The sequence below is a fragment of the Branchiostoma belcheri genome, unplaced genomic scaffold, assembly GCF_001625305.1.
Source record: "Branchiostoma belcheri isolate BF01 breed outbred unplaced genomic scaffold, Haploidv18h27 scaffold5, whole genome shotgun sequence".
Taxonomy (NCBI): domain Eukaryota; kingdom Metazoa; phylum Chordata; class Leptocardii; order Amphioxiformes; family Branchiostomatidae; genus Branchiostoma; species Branchiostoma belcheri.
In genome coordinates this window covers 4,229,253-4,252,111 of record NW_017804131.1, presented here as the reverse complement: position 1 = coordinate 4,252,111, position 22,859 = coordinate 4,229,253, and the positions used below count along the sequence as shown (strand labels likewise).

The window sequence follows — 22,859 nt, the reverse complement described above, 5'->3', positions numbered from 1 at the left end:
ACCAGCGCAGCTGGTCCACGCGGTCTCGGCCGTGGGCCATGATACTCTGATATTGGATACCGATTCGTGTGATTCCTATAAACATTTCACCTAACTACGAACTAGTTGGAAGAATTATAGCTGCATGGATGCCTGTATATGATTTTAACAAACACTGAAAATCTGACGCAAAAACTGGCAGATATTTTGCTCTTCTCTGTTGGAACAACGCAAGCGGGAGGTCAATGACCTGCGCCCCGCGAGTACTGTAAACAACGGTACGTAATGTGTATCGTCACGCGCGCGCCACGGTATCAACAATTTTCCACAATCTTCACCGACTAGTATTATATATTCTGTTATCGATTTCTGAAGAATCACCAAAATTGTAGAGTGTATCTCCTAGAAAGTCCCTTACTAGTACTTGAAGCGATCGTTACCGCCATGTTGTTCACTTTATATGACATACAATGCAGAGAGTAATGGAAACGTGTCCAGATAGCTCGGTTGGTAACGCGCAGGGCTGCAAGTCCAGACATTACGAGTTCGAACCCCGGTACACTGGATATTTTTAATTATCCTTTTTACAATTTTTAACAATTTTAACATTTTTAACAATTTCAACAATTTTAACCATTTTAACCATTTTACATTTTAACAATTTCAACATTTAATTTTAACATTTTCGTTTTAATATCCATTGCTTTGCTTTTAACATTCCAAAACTGATTGTTCTTACTCAAGAATTTCAATAACTTCGAATGTTAGTCTTTTGTATTTTTTCAACATACAAACCAAAATCACTTTGATGTTGTCACAAAAGTAACATCTGTGCGCGCATCGGTTTTCGTTCATTTAAAAACTACAAGTACAAAACATCTGGAAACTAAGCAAACATACTCAGTAAATTGATTGCTGTAATTCCCGATTTTTTTTCACTGTACCGCAACGCAAGCGGGGGGTCAATGTTCACGGTTTTCACTGTCACCTCTGTATTGTGAACTTATCATTACAGTTAGGAAATAATTCCCGGACTTTCTTTTTCCTGCAACTGTCACCACCGTGAATATATACTTCCGTGAACATGTCCATTTTTCTCAGGCCGTGAAAATTTTGCTTCCGTTAGTAGTAGTTACAATCTCGTCAAAAGTGTAAAGTAAAGCTGTCGAGATTTAAAGTGCGTGTCGTTGTATCTTTGTAAAAAAAAGGGAGATAATTGCCAAGTGCCAGTTTTGTAAATACCTGTCGAGATTCAAACAGCTTGTCCTTGTATAATTGCAGTATGATTTATTTAGAATCTCTCATTTTTGTTTGGGGAAGGGTATGGAGTGAAATTTCTACATTTGCTCCGAAGCAAATGTTGGCCTTTCTAGTTTATTCTTAAATCTTCTATATGATTGACTACTCAGAAGTTAGGTGTTTTGATTCATAGATGAAGGTTAGACATCTAGGTATAAGACATGCAGTCACTGACAAAAAGTAGTGGAGGCTACTTGAAATGTCTGACAGTTTTCAAAATCTATCTACCTATACCTATTACTGTTTTCTTGAGGATTTTTAATTGTTTTGTCACTCTTTTGTAGTTGTTTTGTCACTCTTTTGTAATTTTTTTGTCACTCTTTTGTAATTGTTTTGTCACTCTTTTATAATTGCTTTGTCACTCTTTTCTAATTGTTTTGTCACTCTTTTCTACCTGTAATTGTTTTGCCACTCTTCTCTTATTTTGTCACTCTTTTCTAATTGTTTTATCACTCTTTTTCAATTGTTTTGTCACTCTTTTGTAATTGTTTTGTCACTCTTTTGTAATTGTTTCGTCACTCTTTTTCAATTGTTTTGTCACTTTTTTGTAATTGCTTTGTCACTTCTTTTCTAATTGTTTTGTCTCTCTTTTTCAATTGTTTTCTCCTTCTGAGTAAGTTGTGATGTTTTTTTCTGTGTTGCAGCGGATGGGCGGTGGTCTGAGTGGGGAGAGTGGGGACAGTGCAGTGTGTCGTGTGGTGGTGGCATCACCAACCGTACCCGAGCCTGTGATAACCCTGTACCCAGCTGGGGAGGCAGGGACTGTGAGGGAAATGACACAGAGATACAGAGCTGTGGTCTGGATCCTTGCCCTGGTATGAACCAACAATATGAATTTGTGTGTAGTGGTTCAGAATGATGTGCATAACAAAGAAATTTGCAAGAAAGTTAACACAAAGAATACAGAATTTTAAAAAAATACACTGACAAAGCAATCACATTGCAAGAAAGAAAGGAATTTGTGCAATAAAATGCCCTTTCATGGTTTCTCACTGAGAAATTGATGTACTAGATGATTATCCTAATGTTTATACATGTAAGTTTTAAACAGCTGTTTTTGATGACAAAATTCAATGCATAATTATCCAACATGTAATAATTCTCTTTGAAATCCTAAGCCATAATGATAGGTACTGTTTGTTCTAAGGTTGTCACAGCTTAATTTTTGTCTCAACCCTACAGGTGAGGTGTACTGGTCCACCTGGTCAGACTTCTCCACCTGCGCTGCCACCTGCGGCAATACCACCCACAGCCGCACGAGGGCGTGCATGAACGGTACCACTGTGGTGGCAGAGTCTGTCTGTAACGGGACTGCTGCTGACACAGTCGACTGGGAGAGGTGCACCAACAACCCATGCCCAGGTGAAAACATATTTTTAATCATTAAAAAAATTTCGTATTTCAATATTGTAAAAGTTTCATCATTGGCATCATGTTTTTCCCAACACTTTTGTTTGGTATGTTTTGTATATATTGAAGACAGTTTAAGACACAAAAATGTTTTTGTTCTGGTGAGCATGCCTTACATATTTTATCATTGCAAAAAGTTGCAGAAATCTTAATTCATTGGGAGAATATGATCCATGTTTTTGACTATCTTTGTAGATTGTTTCAAAAAGTTACAAGTCATGAGACAAAATGGAAATTTACATGTCATTGATATACATTGTATGGTCATGTTTCTAAAATAAAAATACCAAGATCTGGATTGATTAATGTACAATACTGCTATTTGCCTATTAATTTACAATACTGTGTTATTTGCCTTGGCAGATTTTTGCATAGGTTGATGAAATTTGTCCCATGACACTACCATTTTAAGTCATTGACAAATGTTCCTCATGATAACCACAGTTTCTGGAAACTGGGGCGCGTGGATGGAGTGGTCCCGTTGTACCCAGCGCTGTGGCGGGGGCACCAGGCAGCGGACTCGCGTCTGCAACAACCCCGCGCCTGAGTACGCAGGACGGCGCTGTGAGGGAGACAGCGACGGCAGAGGCATCCAGACCATGACTGGACCATGTAACGAACGCCTCTGCTACGGCATGCCAAGTAAGAAAACTGCTGAAAAGGATACTATAATTCACTTCATGTTCACAATAGCAAAAGTTCACGGTCTGAGAAAAATGGACATGTTCACGGAACAATATATTCACAATGGCGACAGGTGCAGAAAAAAGAAAGTCCAGGAATTATTTGTTAACTGTAATGATAAGTTCATGGTACAGATGAAGTGACAGTGAAAACAGTGAACATAACAGTACATGGAATTACAGTATGTGCACAAAAATACAATATCAAAAGATGTCTTTTTGTTGGCTTGTAATTTAATACCATAATACCTTATGAGAACTATAAAAGATAATTGTATGACATGCACATAAATTATTCATATGCCTGTCATACAATCTTTTATAGTTGTCATATAAGGCATTGTAAGACTTCAAGCTCAGGAAAGGCTCTTGAAGTGTAACTGTCATCTTTAAGTAACAACATTTTTATTTCTTTACCATTCAAACTACCACATACACCATGTTTAAGAATTCATCCATAGCCTTTTAGAAAATTAATGATATTTCTGATCATGAACATCTAATGAAATGTGTGAAAAATGTGTAGTCATGGGTACATGTATAAGTACTAGAAACTTTCCGAAACTGGACCATGATAGTTGAAGTTCCCTCTCTCTGTTGTCTATCACTCCCCAGAATGCGGCACCACGCGTGGCCGCTGTGGCGTGGTGTGGAAGGAAGTGAGAGCGGAGGAAATACAGCGTATTCCCTGTGCAGAGCAAGATGGTGGTCAGTTCATGCACTGTCTTATGTTTTACAAGCATATCACAGTTACACAAGAGTCATCATTATAAAAGTTATACTGTAAATGAGTCTTTCAGCACAGTGGATACAAGTTATTGGTTGGAATTAGATAAATATATTATGTCAATTCTTTTGGCTTATTGTAGCTGTTCTTGGTTGATTGGGATTGTAAGATCATATCACCTGTTTCAGTGTTTGCTACCCGGAAGTGTGGCAGGTATGGCCACTGGGAGGAGGAGGATTTCACCAGGTGTACCTCCTCAGCCATGGAGAAGATCTATGCCAAGGTGACAAGGCTATTTTAGCATTTTCTTGTCTATTAGACTTTCCTGTATATGTCGGGCTGCTTGTCCAAGCTAAGCTGAGCCCAGTCTGTTTTTTTTTGGTGCATCTCTGACTTTCATGATATTCTGTAATTCCTAGACATGAAACCCAACATCCCGGGCATCATGGTCTGTATGTTTACTGTGTATCAGTGGCCTTTATATGGCTAAGAAGCTTCACACCCTGTTATCTCAGAGCTATACATTGTACATACATGTACTACTAGTATGTTGTGCTGAATGTTGTCCATTAGCTAGTAGTATACCGGACCCACAAGAGCAAATGAGTCAGGGTTGTCATTGAGAGAAAAATAGATGAACATCATCATTGACAAGTTTTTTTGCTTGTGAAAGTGATTTTATGCTTATACCTTCTAGGACCATCGCAGCCTCTTGGTTCTTAGCTTGGAATATTCGGACTGACTATACAGGTCAAAACAAGATATAGTAACTGTTCTGTTCATCTGGTCCAGCATAAAATCAGTATACATGAAAGAAACTTGCTTTGATATGCAATAACAACTCTCCCATCTTTGCTCCTAGCTAAGTCAGGTTGATGGCAGAATGATGGCAGTGACTGACATAGATCAGGAGCTGAAGCGTCTGCTGGCAGATCCAGGCTGCCTGTACGCAGGAGACCTGCTGAAGGCCAAGCGAGCCCTGACCAGTCTCATCCGGATGAAACCGCTCCTGTATGCGGACGGCAGCAGAGCAAGGCGTGAACAGTACATTGATGTATGTACTCTTTAAAGAAATAGTCTCAATGCAAAATATTTTTGATTAGTGATAATTCAGACAGAATATACCTTTTTTGCTAGTATAATGCTAAACATTATTCCAACACAAGCTGTACACAAGGACCAAATTTTCAACAACCACTGTTGCCTTCATCAGGATAACTAATGACACTTTGTATTGGAATAAAGCTCAGCATCATGCTATGATTACTTCCAACACAGATGAATATATTAACACCTGTTTTGATATCGAATTTCTCCTTTATTGAGTCAAATGAATATGGAGTATTGTTTGTCAAGTTCATAGCCAGGGAAGTTTCAAAGACTGTGAAATAATTTTCTGGCATAATTTGTAATTATAAAACTTGTGTTGTTTCAGGACATGCTTGAAATTGCCAGCCTGCTGTATGGTAGGCCCTACTTTGACCAATGGGCTGATATTCAAGGGGTAAGATTGATGTAACAGCACTACAGTTACAGACTATTACAGTACTTCATGCAAAGTTGCATGCAACCATGGTTATTCTACACTGTGTAACTGTTTTTCTCTGTACAGTACACCTGTCCAGCTTTTTACCATTTAAATTGAGATCTTGGCCATTTTTCCCCCCAGACTGTAGGCATCCAGGAGGTGACCAATATCACAGACATTCTGGAGGAGCTGTGTGACACAGTACTGGAGTACATGAAGAACACCAGGGAAGAGCTCGTCTTGGCCAGGTCCTCAAACATAGGTATGTAACATCATCATGTACTCAATTAAAATATGTATGATGCACACAATAGTCACTTGAATGCAGTATTGGTACATGCTGCTTAAATTGCATTGATAAAGTGTAGTGTCCAGTGCAAAATGCTTGAATGACTAAATACATAAGACCCTTTTTCAGATGCTATACACACAAATGTATTAACATGAAACATAATTTTATGATCAACAAAATAAGACCACATTCAGAACCTTGCACTTATGGCAGTCCTAATTGTAAAATATAATGAGATTTTGAAGTCTGCATATCAAACTCGCTATATAGTAGCCAAAGTACTTTTACAAGGATTTTCTGAAGTAACATTCATAATGCCATTTCAGACATGGAGCTTGAGATGTACAAGACATACCGCCGAGAACCCTTCAGTTTTCCCCAGCACACTGAGGACACCCGTGTCATCCTCCCCAAGTCTCTGGTGGCTAGTGCCATCCCTGGTAGGCAGATACACTGTCTCTCTATCCTACAGTACTGCGTAGAGTGGTGGAAGCATTCTTAACTACATACACCATCCTATATGGCCTCCTTTAGTCAGTTTTTGACAATGATAAAATCCTATTGACATCGAGCTACTGCTATGGCTGAACATTCATAGTGAGAATGACAGTCTCTGTTAAGCTAAGGTCCCAATTACGCCGGTGCCCGTCGGGGATGTAGCCCCGGCTGGCCCCGGCCAGGTTCAAGAGTCGAGCGGGCATCGTCTGTCGTGGTCACAATTAAAAGTTTCCTTCAGTAGCATTTTGTTAGAAATTTTGTCACCCTCTTTGGTCGGTATCCGGCAGGCACCCGGCAGGTACCCAGCAGATTCTCTGACGATGTCTTGTATTGACCTATACGTAATGCAGAATTCACGTATTTGTTGTGATCATTTGATCTGTGAGGTCACACATTTTACCCGGGTTTACGAAGTACACACCTTTATTCTGTTCATCTGGTCTGTGACGTAAGAAATGTGTCCCGGTGGAATGCCGGCAACCGGAGGGGTACCTCCCGGTGTTCTCACGATGAGGTCACGGCGTCTTGTTGTTAGCGGGGCCCGGGTAGAATTTAACTCAGAATTAAATTCTTATCGGGGCCCCGACGGGCCAAAAAATATCCCGGTAGCCGCAGGGTGCCCCGCGGGCCACGTCGGGGTCCCGCCCGAAAGTGGTAAAAAACAGCCCGGGAACTACCCGCCAGGGCCCCTTTTCCCAATTGGGACCTTAGCTTTACACAGGGCACATCTGTAAGCAGATTCAGGTCTATTACAAAGTTTTCTTCTTTTGATCCACTTTTCCTCTATACAGTGCCTGATTTCTAGCTTCTCTAACTACCATGTAACATTGTATACACGTACACCCTGTGTAGTATCCATGCATTGCTGTCAGGTTGTAAATGTTAAGTAAAACCTTGTACAGTAATAAAAGTTGTTCCCCACCCAGGTCGACAGGAGGTGCCAGTCTGTGCCTTTGACCATCGCTCCTTACATCACCTGCTGGACCACCTGGCAGAGCGGAATAACAAACACATGTGAGGACACCTAGCCTTTATTTAAGGAACTGCAGAGCAATTTAGATTTAGGATTTTAGTCGAATCAAGGACGGTATAAATTTGTCCTTGGTCGAATCATACTAATGACCCAAAACACAATTCGTTACTGTGATCTCACTCACACTCACTCACTATCTGTTCAAGTTAAATAGAATTTTGGGTGCCTGCTATGTTATGTGGAAAAATATCATTGACACTTATCATTATGATCAAGATTTTTCCTTATCCATAAGAATCAATCATGTACAATGTAAAATCAATGTCACAGCTTCATCACTAGGGAATGTTTATGAAGACAGTTTTCATACTGTAACAGTTTTCTCAATGAGTTACCCCAAAACTATTCAAACAACGTTCTACTTACACCCCGTTCACAGTGAAACTTGTCGATCCGGATCGGCCGCCGATCGGGATCAAAATTATGCAAATGAAGTCAATCCGGATCGGTTTTCGCAGTGTGAACGCTCCAATCGGGATTGATTTTCTCCGATCCCGATCCAAAAGTAATCCACCTCGGGGAGGTAGTTCAAGACACTTGCGGCGGATCGGGATCGGGCGTAAACTTGAGTGTGAACGCAAAGTGGATTGGGTTCGGGGTTCGCTAGTGTGAGACTGACCACAAATACTACCACTACCGATCGGGTCTTATAATATGCAGTGACAATGACGTTGTGTAATGCTATGGATACATTGCCAATCAAAATTATGAATAGAAAATATGCAGAAAGATGTTTACAACAACCTCCCTGCCCCAACGTTACACTCAAGTGGAATGGCGAGCCAGTGGAATCGAGTGTTACAGCCCGAAAATTAAAATATCGGCCTTCACGCAACAGGAGCTAAACCCTGACCACCCAAACATGTTCAAAGAGGTGTTCTCTTTATTACCGCTAAGATTCCAGGCTGTACAAACTTTCTGAGTTCTTTTCTTGCAAAATTTACGGCGGAGTTACAGCGGCTATGGCATGTTCAAGATGGCGGGCTCGTGACACCTCAATCCATTTCTGAGCGTGATGCCCTGGCAATCCGGATCAGCAAAAAGCAGTGTGAACGCGCGGGTCGATCGGGATTAATGAATTTCTGATCGGGATCGGCAGTCAATCCAGATCCATTTTTTCACTGTGAACAGGGTCTTAGTAATGATACAATAGACAGTTTCTCAGAGGGTTTCTCAGACCCAGAACTATTCAAACAAGGTTCTGCTTTGAGCAACCTAATTTTTACCACACAGGACTACTCGGTACCATCATGAGAGGGAGCTCAACAGCAAGGTTGTGACAGCCACCATCCTGCCTGCCCCGCCCCCGCCACTGGCCACCAAAGTGGAGATCCACTTCAGACACAGATGGGTGAGGATACAGTAGTTCTTTTTACACAACCAAGATAATTACCTTTCTGACGTTTTGGTGTGTATTAGATGAGGGGGGGGGGTACAAGCTCAGCCATATTTGGATTTGCATTCTCACTGCAAAAGCGCCACCAACATCAGCTACATATACCGGCGAGAAGCAGAACTCCAGTCAGAAGCTCTGAGGAAGGTGTCTGATAGGTAGCAACGTCAGCAAGGTAATTATCTTGGTTGTGTAAATAGAACTACCGTATCCTATACTTTACCAACCTGATGAAACTATTTTTGGAAGGACAGATGGGTGAGTTTATATAATAATGTAGGGTCGGTGGTCAAGAGCATTCAAATGGATTAAAAGGGATTACGTGGATCTAGTGGGGATGGTTGGTTTTTCTTAATAGGTAGAAGGGTACTTTGCTGGATTAGAAAAACTTTCATTTGTAAACTGTATATATAGAGCGTTAAGTTGACCTATGCTGTTTTCATTCACAGAGGGGGCAGGACCCACTGTGTGTTTTTATAGATGAAGATGACCCATACAGGTAAGCACAAAAATTGCTCTTTTATCAACTGAAGTTGACAAAAAGAAAATGAGCCATTTCATCATTATGACAGCTTACATGAGAAACCTCTTGCATATAGAAACTTTTTTGTCACAGCCCATTGTAATTTCTCTTTTTGTTTACACAGAACTGTACCCTATTACAGATTATTTCCTTTTTGTTTACACAGAACTGTATATATCACAGATTATTTTCTTTTCTTTTACACAGAACTGTATATATTACTCAAAAGAAAACAAACCATTTCCATTAATTAATTTTGACAGCTTACATGAGAAACATCTTTCATATAGCAACTTGTTTCTCACAGCTCATTGAAATTGGCTCTTTGTGTATACAAAACTGTTACAGTATATGTTACGATTGCAAACATGTTTTATTTTGAATCCTTAGCATCTACAACCCGTCTGGCTGCAGTGTTGCAGAGACTGATGACTACTCCACTGTGTGCAAGTGTAACCACTTCAGCAGCTATGCACTGCTCTCCAAGCACTATGTGGAGGTGACTGCTTTATCTGTGTGAATGGTTCAGCCTCTCAATCCAACAAAAAAGTCACACTTTTGAAAACAGTTCACCAATTACCATGACCAAGTAATGATGATCCAGGAGGGAAATCAAAATATTGATAAAGTTTAAAGAAATAAGAATTCTTTTTCTTTATATCTCATAGTAACCTTTAATTGAATGATGCTGTTATTGTAGATGTATGGAATTAAACTTGTGTGCATAGGTTTTGATGATGTCACTGACTTCATAAACCCTTCGGCTAGTTGGATGAAAAAGTACCACATTCCACATTAAAAGTAATCATCAATTGAGTTGTAAGAAGATATTTATACCTGTTTGTGTTTTAGACTTTTTGTAAGGGCCTGTTTATATGTTAGGTTCCACCGTTCCAGGTTGTACATCATGAAGCCAATATAAAATCTGTTTTTTTTAATTCAATTTTTGTAGCCTATTATAAGCAAGGCTCATGCGAACCACTTACATGTTTTGGGTTACATTACGGAACTGAAAACTTCAGACAGATGCTTGATTACTTTGGACTCAGACAATATTCTGTTTTGACTGTATGCGTTGTGTTGTGTTATGTACAGACTGTGATTAATGAGGCTTGGATCAGCTCCCTGCCTCTGGCTGGCTCCATCATCTGTCTCATCAGCACCTGTCTCGCCTTCATGTCTCACCTCTTCCTCAGGTCAGAGGATTTATAAAGACTATTAAAACTCCCTCGAAGTTTCTATTTTTGAGGGAAGAAGCAAAGCTGATAATATCAATAACTTTTAAACTAAGGTAAAATTATAATAGGATTAAAGCCAAATGGAGTTATGTCGATGAAGATTAGACATCCAGGTAATGAGATACAAAAGGGAATTGTTACTCAAGCAACTGGATAGGTTTTGAAAACCATGCTTGAGTAACAATTTCTTAGGGTACATTGAGAGTTAGGGCCTGTACATGTAGACTGACATTGAACACCTATCCCAGAAATTATTATAATGACAGTTAATCAATCCATTCACTGCATGGATGTAATATATTGTAGTACATTAATGCAATACTAGATGCTTTCCAAGTAGCTTTTTTGAACAAATCTTAAATGTATTTTGCAATCTACTGTAAATTCGCCTCATGTTTGAAAAAAAACACAAGCGTAAGGTACCACAAAAAAATTGGGAATTACAGTATTTGTCAATGAAAACAGTCACTGAAATCTTCACTCTACACTCTGGATGAAACATTGCCGTCTGTTGTACAGGACATATCTGTCCAACCGCTTTGGGAATTACAAATTATATTTTTAATGGTAACTAACGGTTACTGGTCCATATGTACAATACACTTGCCATCTGTTGTACAGGACATTTCTGTCCAACCGCTTTGGGAATTACAGTATTTTTAATGGTAACTAACGGTTACTGGTCCATTTGTACAATACACTTGCTGTATGTTGTACAGGACATATCTGTCCAACCACTTTGGGAATTACAATATTTTTAATGGTAACGGTTACTGGTCAATATTATGTACAATACACTTGTCATCTGTTGTACAGGACATACCTGTCCAACCGCTTTGGGAATTACAGTATTTTTAATGGTAACGGTTACTGGTCCATATGTACAATACACTTGCTGTATGTCGTACAGGACATACCTGTCCAACCGCTGCCTGGTGGCTGAGAAGTTCCTGGTGATCCTGCTGATGGCCAGCGCCATCTTTGTCAGCGGAGTCAACGGAACCTTCCTGCCGGGCAGCCACAAGATCTTCATCTTCATGGTAAGGCAGCACGGACATGGTTCTACAGAAGGTGTAAATGGGAACACATTTTGCCGCAAAAAGGAGGTGTAAATGGGAACACATTTTGCCGCAAAAATGTACTTTCCAGGGGACCAACTCCCTCAGCATGAAATCTCTCTATTTGGCTATAATTTCTACTCTTTCCAGCCACCTCCCAAAGCCTGGTAGAGGCTAGATCTTCTCTCAGAGCAGTATTATTGGGTATTAGATCTCAGGATTAATACTAATAATAGTTTCGGTATTAAGACAAATCCAGTTAGCGGCTCTGAAAACATACCTATAATCATGGTTATGGTCCAAAAGATCACTCTATTTTGTACTCTGATGACAACTGATGCCTTACTGTTTCAAGGACATTTTAGGATTAAATATGTAATAGGGAGTCTTATCCCTGCTGTAAGGTTTGCTTTTTGGTGTCACGATTAAAGAATAAACGTTGTAATATAATGGACACTAATCTGCAAAATAAACTTGCAGATTGTGACCTTGAGTGACTGTTTTTGTCTCTGTTTCAGGACACATGCCAGTTCAAGGCGGTTGTTCTGCATTACCTGTTCCTGGCCACCTTCTCCTGGCTGATGGTGGGTGCTGTCCAGCTGTACATGGACTGCATCAAGGCCGCGCCCTGGTGGCTGCTGTACCACGTGATTGGCTGGATCATCCCACTCTTCATCCAGGCCATCACCATCCCGTGGAAGTCAGACGTGTTCCTGGCTTCCAACTAGTACGTCATTTGTTTATTTAAATTTTTAATAGGTACAATGGGGGAGGGGCAAGGGAGACAAAACAATTACTAAAGATATAGGCAAGTGTATTGTTTGTAATGTGTGAAGCACAGCATCAGCTGAATTTGCTGCCTAGTGCTCCACATTGTGTATTGCCACAGTGTGTATTGCCGTTGCAAGTTGAATAAATAAAGAGGGAAAGCAGAGACAAAACAGTTAAATCTTTTTACATTTTACTGAAGTTTTTTTGTTGCTCATTATTCAGTTATGATGCTGATAAACATATGCCTTTCAAATTACTGTAAAAACACTGTCTTTAAGTTAGTTGAAAACTGAACACTATTAACTTAAAGGTTCCTTTAAGTTATTATTATATATTAAGTCTTTCCCTACAGGTGATGAATATCTGTATTGTCTGTATAGCCACTACTATTACTTCCCATTCCTAAAAAACAGCTGAATATTTCAAGCATCTTGAAACAATATAAACTGTTGTACATGTAGGTCAGTAGCTTATTGTATGTTACAGTTAGTTTTATTATTGTAGTAGTTTGTGCTAATGTCTAACTCCTTTATTTGACAGTTGTTGGGTGTCCTGGGAGCAGGGGCTACACTGGTCCCTGTTTATCCCTGAGATTGTCCTCTGCCTGGTAGGTGTATTGTACTTGTGGTTACTTGTTTTAAAAAACTATATCAACTCTCACTAAGCATTAGCAGCCAGACTGCCAAGACAGAACACTGTCAAAGTATTTTGTATTGTGATTGATTCTGTTCTTATTATGTATTGTGTAGCATTTAAATGACCTTTTGCAGAAATTAAAGGAAAAAAGTAGGACAAGGAAATATTTACTTCGTAATACCAAATTTAGTTGGCATACTTATTGGGTATTGTGCAGCAGACTGATAAAGTGATATATTTCTTTATAATACATTCACATACTTTTGTGACATCTTTCCTCTTCTATATGTACTGTCAGGTTTTTTATGCTAACTTACGATTTCAACCATTAAAATTTAAGACTGTATTTCCTCTAGGTCTGAAATGCCAAATACTATGAACATAAACAATATTTTGTTCCCACCACAGATCACAGTGGTGATCATCAGTCTGTCTGTGTATGTGGAGGACCAACAGGCCCTGCTGGAGCCAGAGAAGTACACAGAGAGGATGCAGTAAGTACAATGTACACCACCACAGGGATACCAAGATAACAGTTATAGAAGAATCAAAAAGATCATAAAGGACCCTTTTGCTTGGCACATCTTCCCTTGGTCACCCGTTGAATATGATATAAGACTGTTTCTACTAAGATCACAAAACCCACTCATTGTACAGAACGTGGGTCAATTCATTATCCACTGCCTTCAAAGAAGATGTCAAATCTCATGATAGCAAGCTTAATAGTAGAAGTATAACTTTTTCCAGACAGTAGTTGTCTGTTTCCCATTATTGCATTGTACTATCTTTGACTCAGTCTGTAAAAGGGATTAGCCTTCAGGCATGATTTTGCAAATAAAGAATTAATATAAGAGATTACTTAATCAGACAGTGGTTACTACACATGCAACATGAATATGATTTGTTGCCCACTGTTGTTGTTGACTGTGATTGACAGCTGTCTTGTCTGGTTCCAGTACGTACATCTGGAGGAACATCCTGCAGCTGCCGCTCTTCGTGCTGTCCTGGACTCTGGGCCTGGTTGCCATGGAAACTGAGAACTATGCCACCCAAGTTTTCTTTGGCCTTTCTCTCATTTTCCTGGTTGGTAGCCTTAAATAGATATATGATTTGACAATGTATTTGGTAAGTTAGTTATGAAATTTCGTTCTTTGTAGAAAATAAAAGGATGTCTGGAATTATTTCATTCATAAAGGGTTTTGTAGATTTGCCTTTGTATATGTTAAGTATGTTATGATGAATTTTGTGGGACACTGTTTTCTATTCAATGATTATCATTGGATAATACTGGATAATACTGGCTTGGGTGTAGAAACTACTGGAGATATTGTGATGAATTAAGCATTTTATGATTTTGTTATATTATAATTTCAGGGCCTGTTTGTAGCAGTTGTTTACATCATCCAAAACAGAGAGGTATGTCTCTCAATTTATGTATAATTGCCTTTAAAGCACAGAAATACCAAGCTTTCATGTGCTACTGTAACAATTTTATCTCATTTGTACTAGATGATTGTGAAAAGGTACCAGGTTAGGAGGATAGACAAACCCAATAAGATTATGAAATATGCAAAAACCATCTGCACTTAATGAATGCAGTATTATGTCATCATCTTTTTCTTTACAGATCCGCTATGCTTACTATACTGTCATCCACCTGATGGTAAGACTCAGTGTAGTTTCTTCTCTTTTTATGTGACTCTAAAATTTCAAATTTCAAAAATGGGGGTGGATGAAAGATTAAACAATCAATATGATTATGTTTGTAAATATTGATGATATTTTGTAGAATTGTATGTTCCCTGAAACTGTAATTCAGCCTTCTTTACATTGTATTATTAGGCTGCAATGTTGTTTTAGTTTGGTGTCAATTTGAGAATAAACCATTTATATATTTTTCCTAATGTTATAATGATAATTACTCCTGTCTATTTTCTGACAGTATATGAAGTACCGTGGTGCACGCCAGGCTTACTTCCCCAAGGCCTACATCGATCCAAAGAACCCACCAGTCTACATCCCGTAGACATCTTAACTCATCTCAAGGAACAACCAAGGAGTTGAGGAGTTTCATGCTTTGTGGAGGGATTTACCAATGAAACAAAGCTTTATTTTATGTGTGAAAAAAGTTGATTTTACTTTCTTCTTTCTTTCTTTATTGGCAATGACAACAGGTCAAGACACAGGTTATCAAGGCAGTGTTAACTGGTATTAGATAACCCACATATAGAAACTTGGAGACAAACATGTAATAAGAAATCTACTATAAATACAAGACCTGAAATAAAGATAACATGTTAACTGGTTACAAGGTACAATACTATAATACATAATATAAGAAAAATCGAGACATTCCTAACTAGCAGCAATATGTGCAAAGAGTGTAGATACTAAATTGGGATGAATGGAAGGATTTGGGTAAAAGTTGAGTATGAGTGCAAGTTTAAAAGAAGAATCATGACAAAAGGTGGTTTCTGCAGTGAGCCTTGAATTGACTGAGAGTGGGATTTTAAGTTTTAAAATGTTTGAATCACCACTACAACAACATACTATATATTATACTTGAGATATCTTATTTCATTGTCTCAATTTTAATCTTTTGTAAATATTTTCATGCAATATGTTGGAGGGCAGTTGAAATTTCAACACATGTAAATTTTTTCAGCTAAATCATTAATTTTCTGATTAAAACATGAGCCACAATCATATTTTTCTGAAAGACGACTTCTAAGACCAAGACTTAGAAATTCAAAGAAATATCTATTTTCAAGTGATTATTTAAATGCAACTTGGCAGTTGATGAGAGCCCATCACCTATCAGACTATCATCTTGAGAAGAAACATATCACAGGTGATTATAGGATGGTCCTTAAGACGATTCAATGGCCTTGGCAAAAAATGCAACTATCAGGAGGTCCATACTCTAATCCAAACTGTTGTTCAGAATGATTATCTATTCAGTATATTTCAAATGCTTTTGAAAATCTATAAACCTGTATTATCAAAAGTTGCCCAATATATGTAAGATACTTTTTCTGTTTTATGGTGATATAATTGTAGTTGTTAATTCAATGTGAATCACATGTGTCATACTGTTTTTGGATATCATAATGTTTCTTGATATCGACATAGTAAAAAGCTTTAAGAGAAAGAATATTGTACAACAAAAATTATGTAGAGTGCCATAGTTTAATGCGTTATTTATTGCTGCTTATGACAAATTTATTGCAGCTACATCTTTGCAATTGAATAGCATAGAATGATATCTTTCATCAGTTCTCGCTTATCAATAAAATTTGCATGCAAAAAGGTGGTGCTGGATTGCACCGCAATTTCTCTTGTCAGAGCCTGTTTTGTTTTATAAAATGTCCATTTGAACATTTAGACGCGCACGCACACACATAAACGCACACACATAAACGCATACACACAGACGCATACATGTACAAGCCGTTTTAAGACAACCGGCATATGTTGCTTCTATTCAAATGACAAAACTAGTATCTTGGTTAACCGTTACTTATCTTATCGCCACAATATCACACAAGTTGACACAAGTGTATTTCAGAATAGATGCGAGCAACAGAAATACGGCAATCTCGTCCAGTTTTTCTATCTAGAACACGATGGACGTTGTTTCATACAACACGAAAAACAGCGTTTCTATATAGGCAGTGAAACAGTTAACATTATCAAATGAACATCAGCAAACTGAGTTTTCGGTCACATGATGTCACAGTATCACTTCCTTAATATTTTCCTCTTCCCCTTTGGCATTTGGGGTTCATATTACACACAAGGAAATGGTTTCTACTTAATAATACTATTTAGGTTTTCACAAAAATCACTTTTTTTTCAACCCTTTCTTAAAAAAAATCACTAGCGCATGACGGACAGTCAACTAGCCGTTGTTGTAAACGTACACATACTGTTTTTGGATATCATAATGTTTCTTGATATCGACATAGTATTGTTCGATACACCAGTTCTGAAGCCTAAAAACCCACCTTTGAACAGCACGTCAGAAAAACATTTTTATACAACTGTTACAGCAAAAGACCAGCTCGAGTCACGTGTAGTCCGTCTCTTGTTGACAAGTACATGTAGTCAACTGCTATAAATCTGATCAATCCATATAATGATAATGTTGTATACGGCAACAAAAATAAACTGTCCATGACACTTCCATGGCCGTAGCCAGGGGGTTCGGAAGAACCCCCCACAAGGCTCAAAGGTCCACTTTTTGACTGATTTGTATCACCAGTGGAGCTGTAATTCTAGAAAAACGGCTCACTTTGTCATTGAATATTAAAAGTTAACTCTGGTTTTTCCTTTGCAATCCTCTCGATGCGAAAACGCAGGAAATGGAATTTTAGAAGGTTCAATTTTCAAAATGTTCCAGGGGAGCATGTCCTAGGAAACTCGCCCCCCAAGCAAAATCCTGACTACGGGTCGTAGATTCTGAACATCTGGTCTCTCTCCCTCACATTCGGGTCATCTCTCTTGCACAGAACGGCGACGTTCTGTCGGATGGTGACGTAATAGCTCGTGTCCTGAGAGGACCGCAGACGATACATGTTGCCCCAGGCAGGCTCCAGGTTAAACAGGCAGGCTGGAGGCGGGGCCGCTCCGTCAACTTCATCCACGTCTCTAGTCTGTGAAATAAAAGGTTCTCAAGTTTCAGACGTGTATTTCTTTTTGACATATTTTTAACGAAACATACAACAAAAAGTTATTAGCTACTCTGGGGAGCTTTCGATGCATCTTATTGTTTGTACACTTTCATGAAATCAAATCACACATTTTTGTTCTTTTGAAAAAACAAACAGATAGAGCAACAGCGCACGTTTACTTTCTACTGACCATTACGAATCAGGTATTGAGTTTCGCATGTTATTTGGTAAAATCTTGTCGTTTTAGTGAAAATGTGTCTGAATTAATGTAAGGGTCTTCTTTCACCTGTGTGAAAAATTTGATTTTCTATGGCTTGGGTGGGTGTGAAAAGATGGCGGCGGTGGTGGTTGGTCGCACCGACACCACGCTCCTGGTAAGAAAAAGGTATAACAGTGTCCTATACACGGCGCTGGTGTGAGTATTTTGACCAGACTCGGGGCTACGTGTGTAGGTTTTGAGAGTGAATCCATGGTGCCAGAATTGCAGAGGATGTGGCTATTCAACGACGGCATTTGGTACAAGTCATGTAGAAAATACAACAAGAAGCCATAGGCGACAATTCTCCGTGAAGTATTATATATTGCAACAAAAAGAAGTAGCCATTGGCGACAATTCTCTGTGAAGTGTGATAAATCGAACAAAGAAAAAATTGTTTAAACGCGCGTCGGCTCAGTCATCTTAAGACGCAACAACCAATCAGAGATGCGAGATGCCTACACGTGACGCGGGAAGGGCGCGCGATGCCCGAAATATTTTTGCGTCAATATTCAGCGCCGTGATTCAAGAGATTAATACCCGGAAACAATTTTTTTCTTGTTTTGAACGCATTAACATGCATTTACGCTAATCTAGTATGATTCAGGGTTACTTTTTTTTTAACCTGCCATGGCCAGATTATCTAAAGATGTGTGTATTGTGTGTACAATCTATAGAAAGAGAAATGTACATCAGGTCCGATCATCCGATTTTCACGTTTCGGTTTTTTGGACTCGGTTCATGAACGTATTTTGGTTTGGCTCCTGGAATGTGCAAAAAAATGACTCCCGGGACTGTCTACAGGGAACACTCGCACATTCGCGGTGTATCAGGACAGCGCGACTGGTCGTCATTAGCGCAGTAACAGTTGCATAAACGGACGAAACCATTTCAAAGAAATGGGGATGTTTCGAAAATAAGCATTTACTCCAATATCAAAACAGCTACGGTAAAAATAAAAAGACGTGCATCATCCCGGACATAATGCAACACCACATGCGAAATTACACAGAAATGCGACGTACGGAAGAATGCGTTTTGGCTGCGAACATCTTCCAAAAAACTTGGCATCTCTTAACCATGGGCAAAAACATCTGGAACCACTTATAAAAACCACCCCGTATCTGCATGAACTTTTTTGAACCCCACTGCTATTCCAAACAACGCGTTTTTCTGGACCATTCCAATTCGCCTCGTAATTGTAGGGGTGCGTCTGCGATATTACATTGACCGCGAAAGCAGCAACGGCAAAAATACACATTCGTGCATCAACACGGGCATGCCCGCAGACGGCGTATAAAATTGCGTGCCGATTACACAAAGAGAACCCAGTGTTTTGACTGCGAACATGAAAAATCAGCCGATTACAACACTCCGTCCGGAGGTCCTGACCTCCTTCACGGAGTAACAATGCAGTCAATATTCCCCCCCCCTCCCCTCGAGAACACCTTCCGAGAATGCAGCCACTTCCAACCAGAAGTCTCAACGTTAACCCAGCTGCACTTCTCCACAGAGATGATTCAACCGCAGCGGGCTCCTTTGTACGAGCCCTCGCGGGTAAGTTTTTGCTGCTCATCTTTCATTTTCACTGTTTGAATCTCCTTTTCTTTCTGCTGGCGACGTAAACAAGGCTTTTGATCTCTACCATCACCTGATCCTATCATGCCCTTAAAACTCCCCTCCAAATCTAATGCGAGCGGGCGAAAAAAAAACAAGGCGGGCCGAAAAAAACAAGGTTCCTACATTTTAAAATTTTGACTCGAACATCGTACAAATGGTTTTGATTCAGTGGAAACATCACATATACACAGCCAACATCACATATCACTGCATCAAAGTAACAAACAAAACATTAAATCAGAGCCTTTTCTTATCTCCTCTCTACATAATTATCTGCCATCCACCTTTTGACATGGCAACAGACATCTTTGCCCATTTTCGGCATGTTGACCACTGTCAGAAGGCAACAAAATTTCTTGTTTTTTTTTTCTCCAAAATCAGGCGAAAACTAATGCGCGCGCTGATGTCATCCATAAAAATTACTTGCTGTGGCCTCACTCGGATACTAGTAGTTGCTCTCCACACTTCATGCTTACCAGTGTGAGGGGCAGATGCGGCTGATGAAAGTTTGCCGCGACTGCCGCACCGTTTCCAAACTCAAGCATCACCTCAACCTCCGTTTCTGTCGACCTGTAGGTGTGCAGGAGGACCGCAGCTGAAACGATATTTCAAGAATGCTGTTAAAATTGCAGCCGCGATCTTGAAGGTATTCCGCCATAGATCAAATTGATAAACCAGCTCCTACGACATGCTACATGCACCTGTTATTCACGACAGTTTGGCAGGTAATCACAGCCTGCTTACCGAACGTTTTTAGCTCCTTTCAAAAAGCCACTTCCCGTTTCTAGAAGGTAGTTACTGTTCCACCCTTTTGTACTTGTATTTTCTGTGCAGCGTATCCGCCACAGACTGTGACTGTTGTTTTAAAACTGCCGTCAGTTGAAAAAAATGGAGTCGCACGGAGGCTAACGCAATCAAGCACACATTAGATGTGAGCAATCTAACCCCGTCTTTCCAATGGTGGAATAAACGCATCGTAAAAGCGTGTAAACCAGTCCGTACCTACGTGAATTCAAGCCAAACGCACACACCGCGTTCGGCTCGGAACCAAGAGGTCCGAGTTGGAATCCAGCCATGCCACATAAGTTATACTCTTCGGAAAGGCAACTTACACGATTCAGTCCTCACTTTACTCAGCAGGTTGTGGGTTCATGCGTTTGTCGACTGGGTTGGTGTGCCGTCTCCGTGTCTTGTAATAAATGTTGGAATAGAAAAAAACACCCTACACATAGTTACTATAGTAGTAAATATAGTACATGGAGTTCCCCTTACCCGCCGTCCGTTTGGCGGTGACTTTGTCGCCCCGCTTCCCAGGTGACAGGTAGAATGTTCGTCCACGGCGCCGGTGGACCAGGTAACACCTCTTGGTGTTGTACGGGAGGAGGGACATCCTAACACACCTGCTGTGTCCTCGCGTCTGAGAAGAAGCAAATGAGGCTATGAGGAAAACCCCGAGTCCGTTTTATTATAAGCAGTGTTGTTTGTGTTCTACACGGTTCTGGGAAATCCCCTTTCAGAATTGTATACGGGTCCTACCATTTAACTTGATAGGGTAGGTGATTGAAAACTCACTCTTATAATACCTCTACCCTAGTTGTCTAGGCGACGGCAGCTCAAAATGATAAACATATATGTATATAGAGAGACAGGAAAGGGATGTTGCCAACATTAAACGTCATGGTGAACATATTTGGTGAACTCTCGATCCTCCTACATCGTTGCTTAATGGACTATTCCAAATATGTTTTACCATTATTTCACCACTTCCCTTCTAAGAACGGATATATGTCTTACAGGTCTAACAGGGAGGATATCTTCTCCTTTATCCACTTGTTCCTACAATTGATTTGTTTTTTGTAAAAAGACGCCGACAATTTATTTTCCGAGGTCATTGACTGGGGTCTTTGATCCCGAGGGGAAGTGCATAAAATTTACAACAAAGACTCAGGACTTCCCAATCCAGCAACAATGGTAGGATTTTGTAGATGCAAGACCTCGTCTTGTAAAGTAAAACCTTGTCACCTCTGTGCGCGGAAGTATTGCTTATGTGTGTCTGTCTGTATGTTTGTATTTCCACAGACTCAACAGAATCGTGTTTTTCATAATGGCGTGGAGTTCACCTGAGGCAGGTCTTTTAAATTTGTGCCGAACTTAACTGTGAGTTCTACGTTCATCGAGGTATTCTACACAAGTCGTTAGAATCAGAATAAAACCAACAAGTATATGGTGAGCCATGGTGACTGACAAGGAAATGTGTTAGACATTACAGTGATAAACCACGTATACACGTAAAGAAATAAATGTCCGACAATTGTTGGTACTTACCAGTTACAGAATATCAACCAATAGCTTTCTCGTGCCTTCTTCTACAGTGGCCTCCACTGTCGGCGATGGAAATGCAAAATTATTGTTGTTCAACGATTCAGTCCTCGTTTTTATACATCCTGTATACATGGCTGTGGCTCAAAAACAAAACAAGAAGTTCGGGGGATTTATTCACGGTTCCCCAAAAGCTTATAGCTGCAGGGTATGAAACTGATTCCTAGAATCCCCCAAACGGAGCAAACAGTACAAAATAGCTAATTTTATTTTGAAAACTCACGATACAGATATCATTTGAGATGTCACGAGCGAAGTATCATTTGAGATGTATTACAAATATACCACACGAAATATGGGTTAAAAACAGAGTAGGGTAGACGTGGAGGAGTGGGGGGGGGGGGCAAACGTATAAACGTATTATCAGCTTGAAGAGTGAATAGTTCTGTTGAATTTTTCAGCAGTTTGTTTCGAAACATACACACATTTTCATGTATTATTATTTAGAGAATATTGGCTTGTTTTCTGGCCCCTCCCCCTTTATAAAATGTTCATTTCTGGTACATACAATCGGGCGGTCCCCGTTGTTGTTACTTATTTTCCAAGATATTACGCTGTATGAAGAGAATTGTCAAAATCTAGCGTTTGGGTTTTCCAAATATGAATCATGTAGAATCTACATCAAAGTATCAAAATTAAAGCCGATACGAAAATACCGGAACACGAAAATGTCGTTACGATTTTTAGATACATTGTCACAGTAGAATTTGTAAACTAAAAGAAAGACGCGTAATCAGAAAGCAATAACGTTAACTGTTACGATGATGCCATGCACATTTGACCGGAAGTCAGAATTGCTAACACGGAGAGATTCGCGCCCCTGACATCGAAACTGTGCCATGGGGAACTTCCGGATCATATGT

The 22,859-nt window shown here is 39.7% G+C and overlaps 2 protein-coding genes across 3 annotated transcripts in view; one reads left to right on the top strand and one right to left on the bottom strand.

Annotated features, from left to right (window-relative positions):
- LOC109479673 overlaps positions 1–14,508 on the top strand; it is a 36,437-nt gene extending 21,929 nt beyond the window's left edge. Inside the window, exons 25-44 of the mRNA XM_019781661.1 lie at positions 1,923–2,093; positions 2,461–2,640; positions 3,133–3,330; positions 3,987–4,079; positions 4,287–4,381; positions 4,961–5,152; positions 5,534–5,602; positions 5,768–5,888; positions 6,245–6,358; positions 7,343–7,430; positions 8,683–8,800; positions 9,292–9,341; positions 9,756–9,864; positions 10,461–10,561; positions 11,514–11,643; positions 12,180–12,388; positions 12,973–13,039; positions 13,477–13,562; positions 14,025–14,151; positions 14,443–14,508. Coding sequence (XP_019637220.1) covers positions 1,923–2,093; positions 2,461–2,640; positions 3,133–3,330; positions 3,987–4,079; positions 4,287–4,381; positions 4,961–5,152; positions 5,534–5,602; positions 5,768–5,888; positions 6,245–6,358; positions 7,343–7,430; positions 8,683–8,800; positions 9,292–9,341; positions 9,756–9,864; positions 10,461–10,561; positions 11,514–11,643; positions 12,180–12,388; positions 12,973–13,039; positions 13,477–13,562; positions 14,025–14,151; positions 14,443–14,508 — 2,384 coding nt within the window. The remainder of the gene's footprint in view (positions 1–1,922; positions 2,094–2,460; positions 2,641–3,132; positions 3,331–3,986; positions 4,080–4,286; positions 4,382–4,960; positions 5,153–5,533; positions 5,603–5,767; positions 5,889–6,244; positions 6,359–7,342; positions 7,431–8,682; positions 8,801–9,291; positions 9,342–9,755; positions 9,865–10,460; positions 10,562–11,513; positions 11,644–12,179; positions 12,389–12,972; positions 13,040–13,476; positions 13,563–14,024; positions 14,152–14,442) is intronic.
- Positions 14,509–16,537: 2,029 nt separating this feature from the next.
- Positions 16,538–22,074, bottom strand: LOC109479893. Of its 2 annotated transcripts, XM_019781945.1 has the most exons (4): positions 21,943–22,074; positions 20,890–21,034; positions 20,094–20,212; positions 16,538–17,723 (listed from the first exon to the last, which is right to left on the bottom strand). In XM_019781945.1, exons 2-4 carry the CDS (start codon positions 21,005–21,007, stop codon positions 17,514–17,516), a joined length of 447 nt encoding a protein of 148 aa, XP_019637504.1. In that variant the 5' UTR covers positions 21,008–21,034; positions 21,943–22,074; the 3' UTR covers positions 16,538–17,513. The 2 variants fall into 2 exon arrangements, with proteins under 2 accessions (XP_019637504.1, XP_019637503.1); XM_019781944.1 differs by lacking the exon at positions 21,943–22,074 and having other exon boundaries at positions 16,540–17,723; positions 20,890–21,094.
- Between the last annotated feature and the right edge of the window lie 785 nt (positions 22,075–22,859).

Coding starts and splice junctions, on each gene's coding strand:
- LOC109479893 (XM_019781945.1), bottom strand. CDS start 21,007: ATGTCCCTCCTCCCGTACAACACCAAGAGGTGTTACCTGGTCCACCGG. Junction 20,213..20,889: donor CACCGCCAAACGGACGGCGG/GTAAGGGGAACT, acceptor ATATCGTTTCAG/CTGCGGTCCTCCTGCACACC. Junction 17,724..20,093: donor CGCATCTGCCCCTCACACTG/GTAAGCATGAAG, acceptor TTTATTTCACAG/ACTAGAGACGTGGATGAAGT.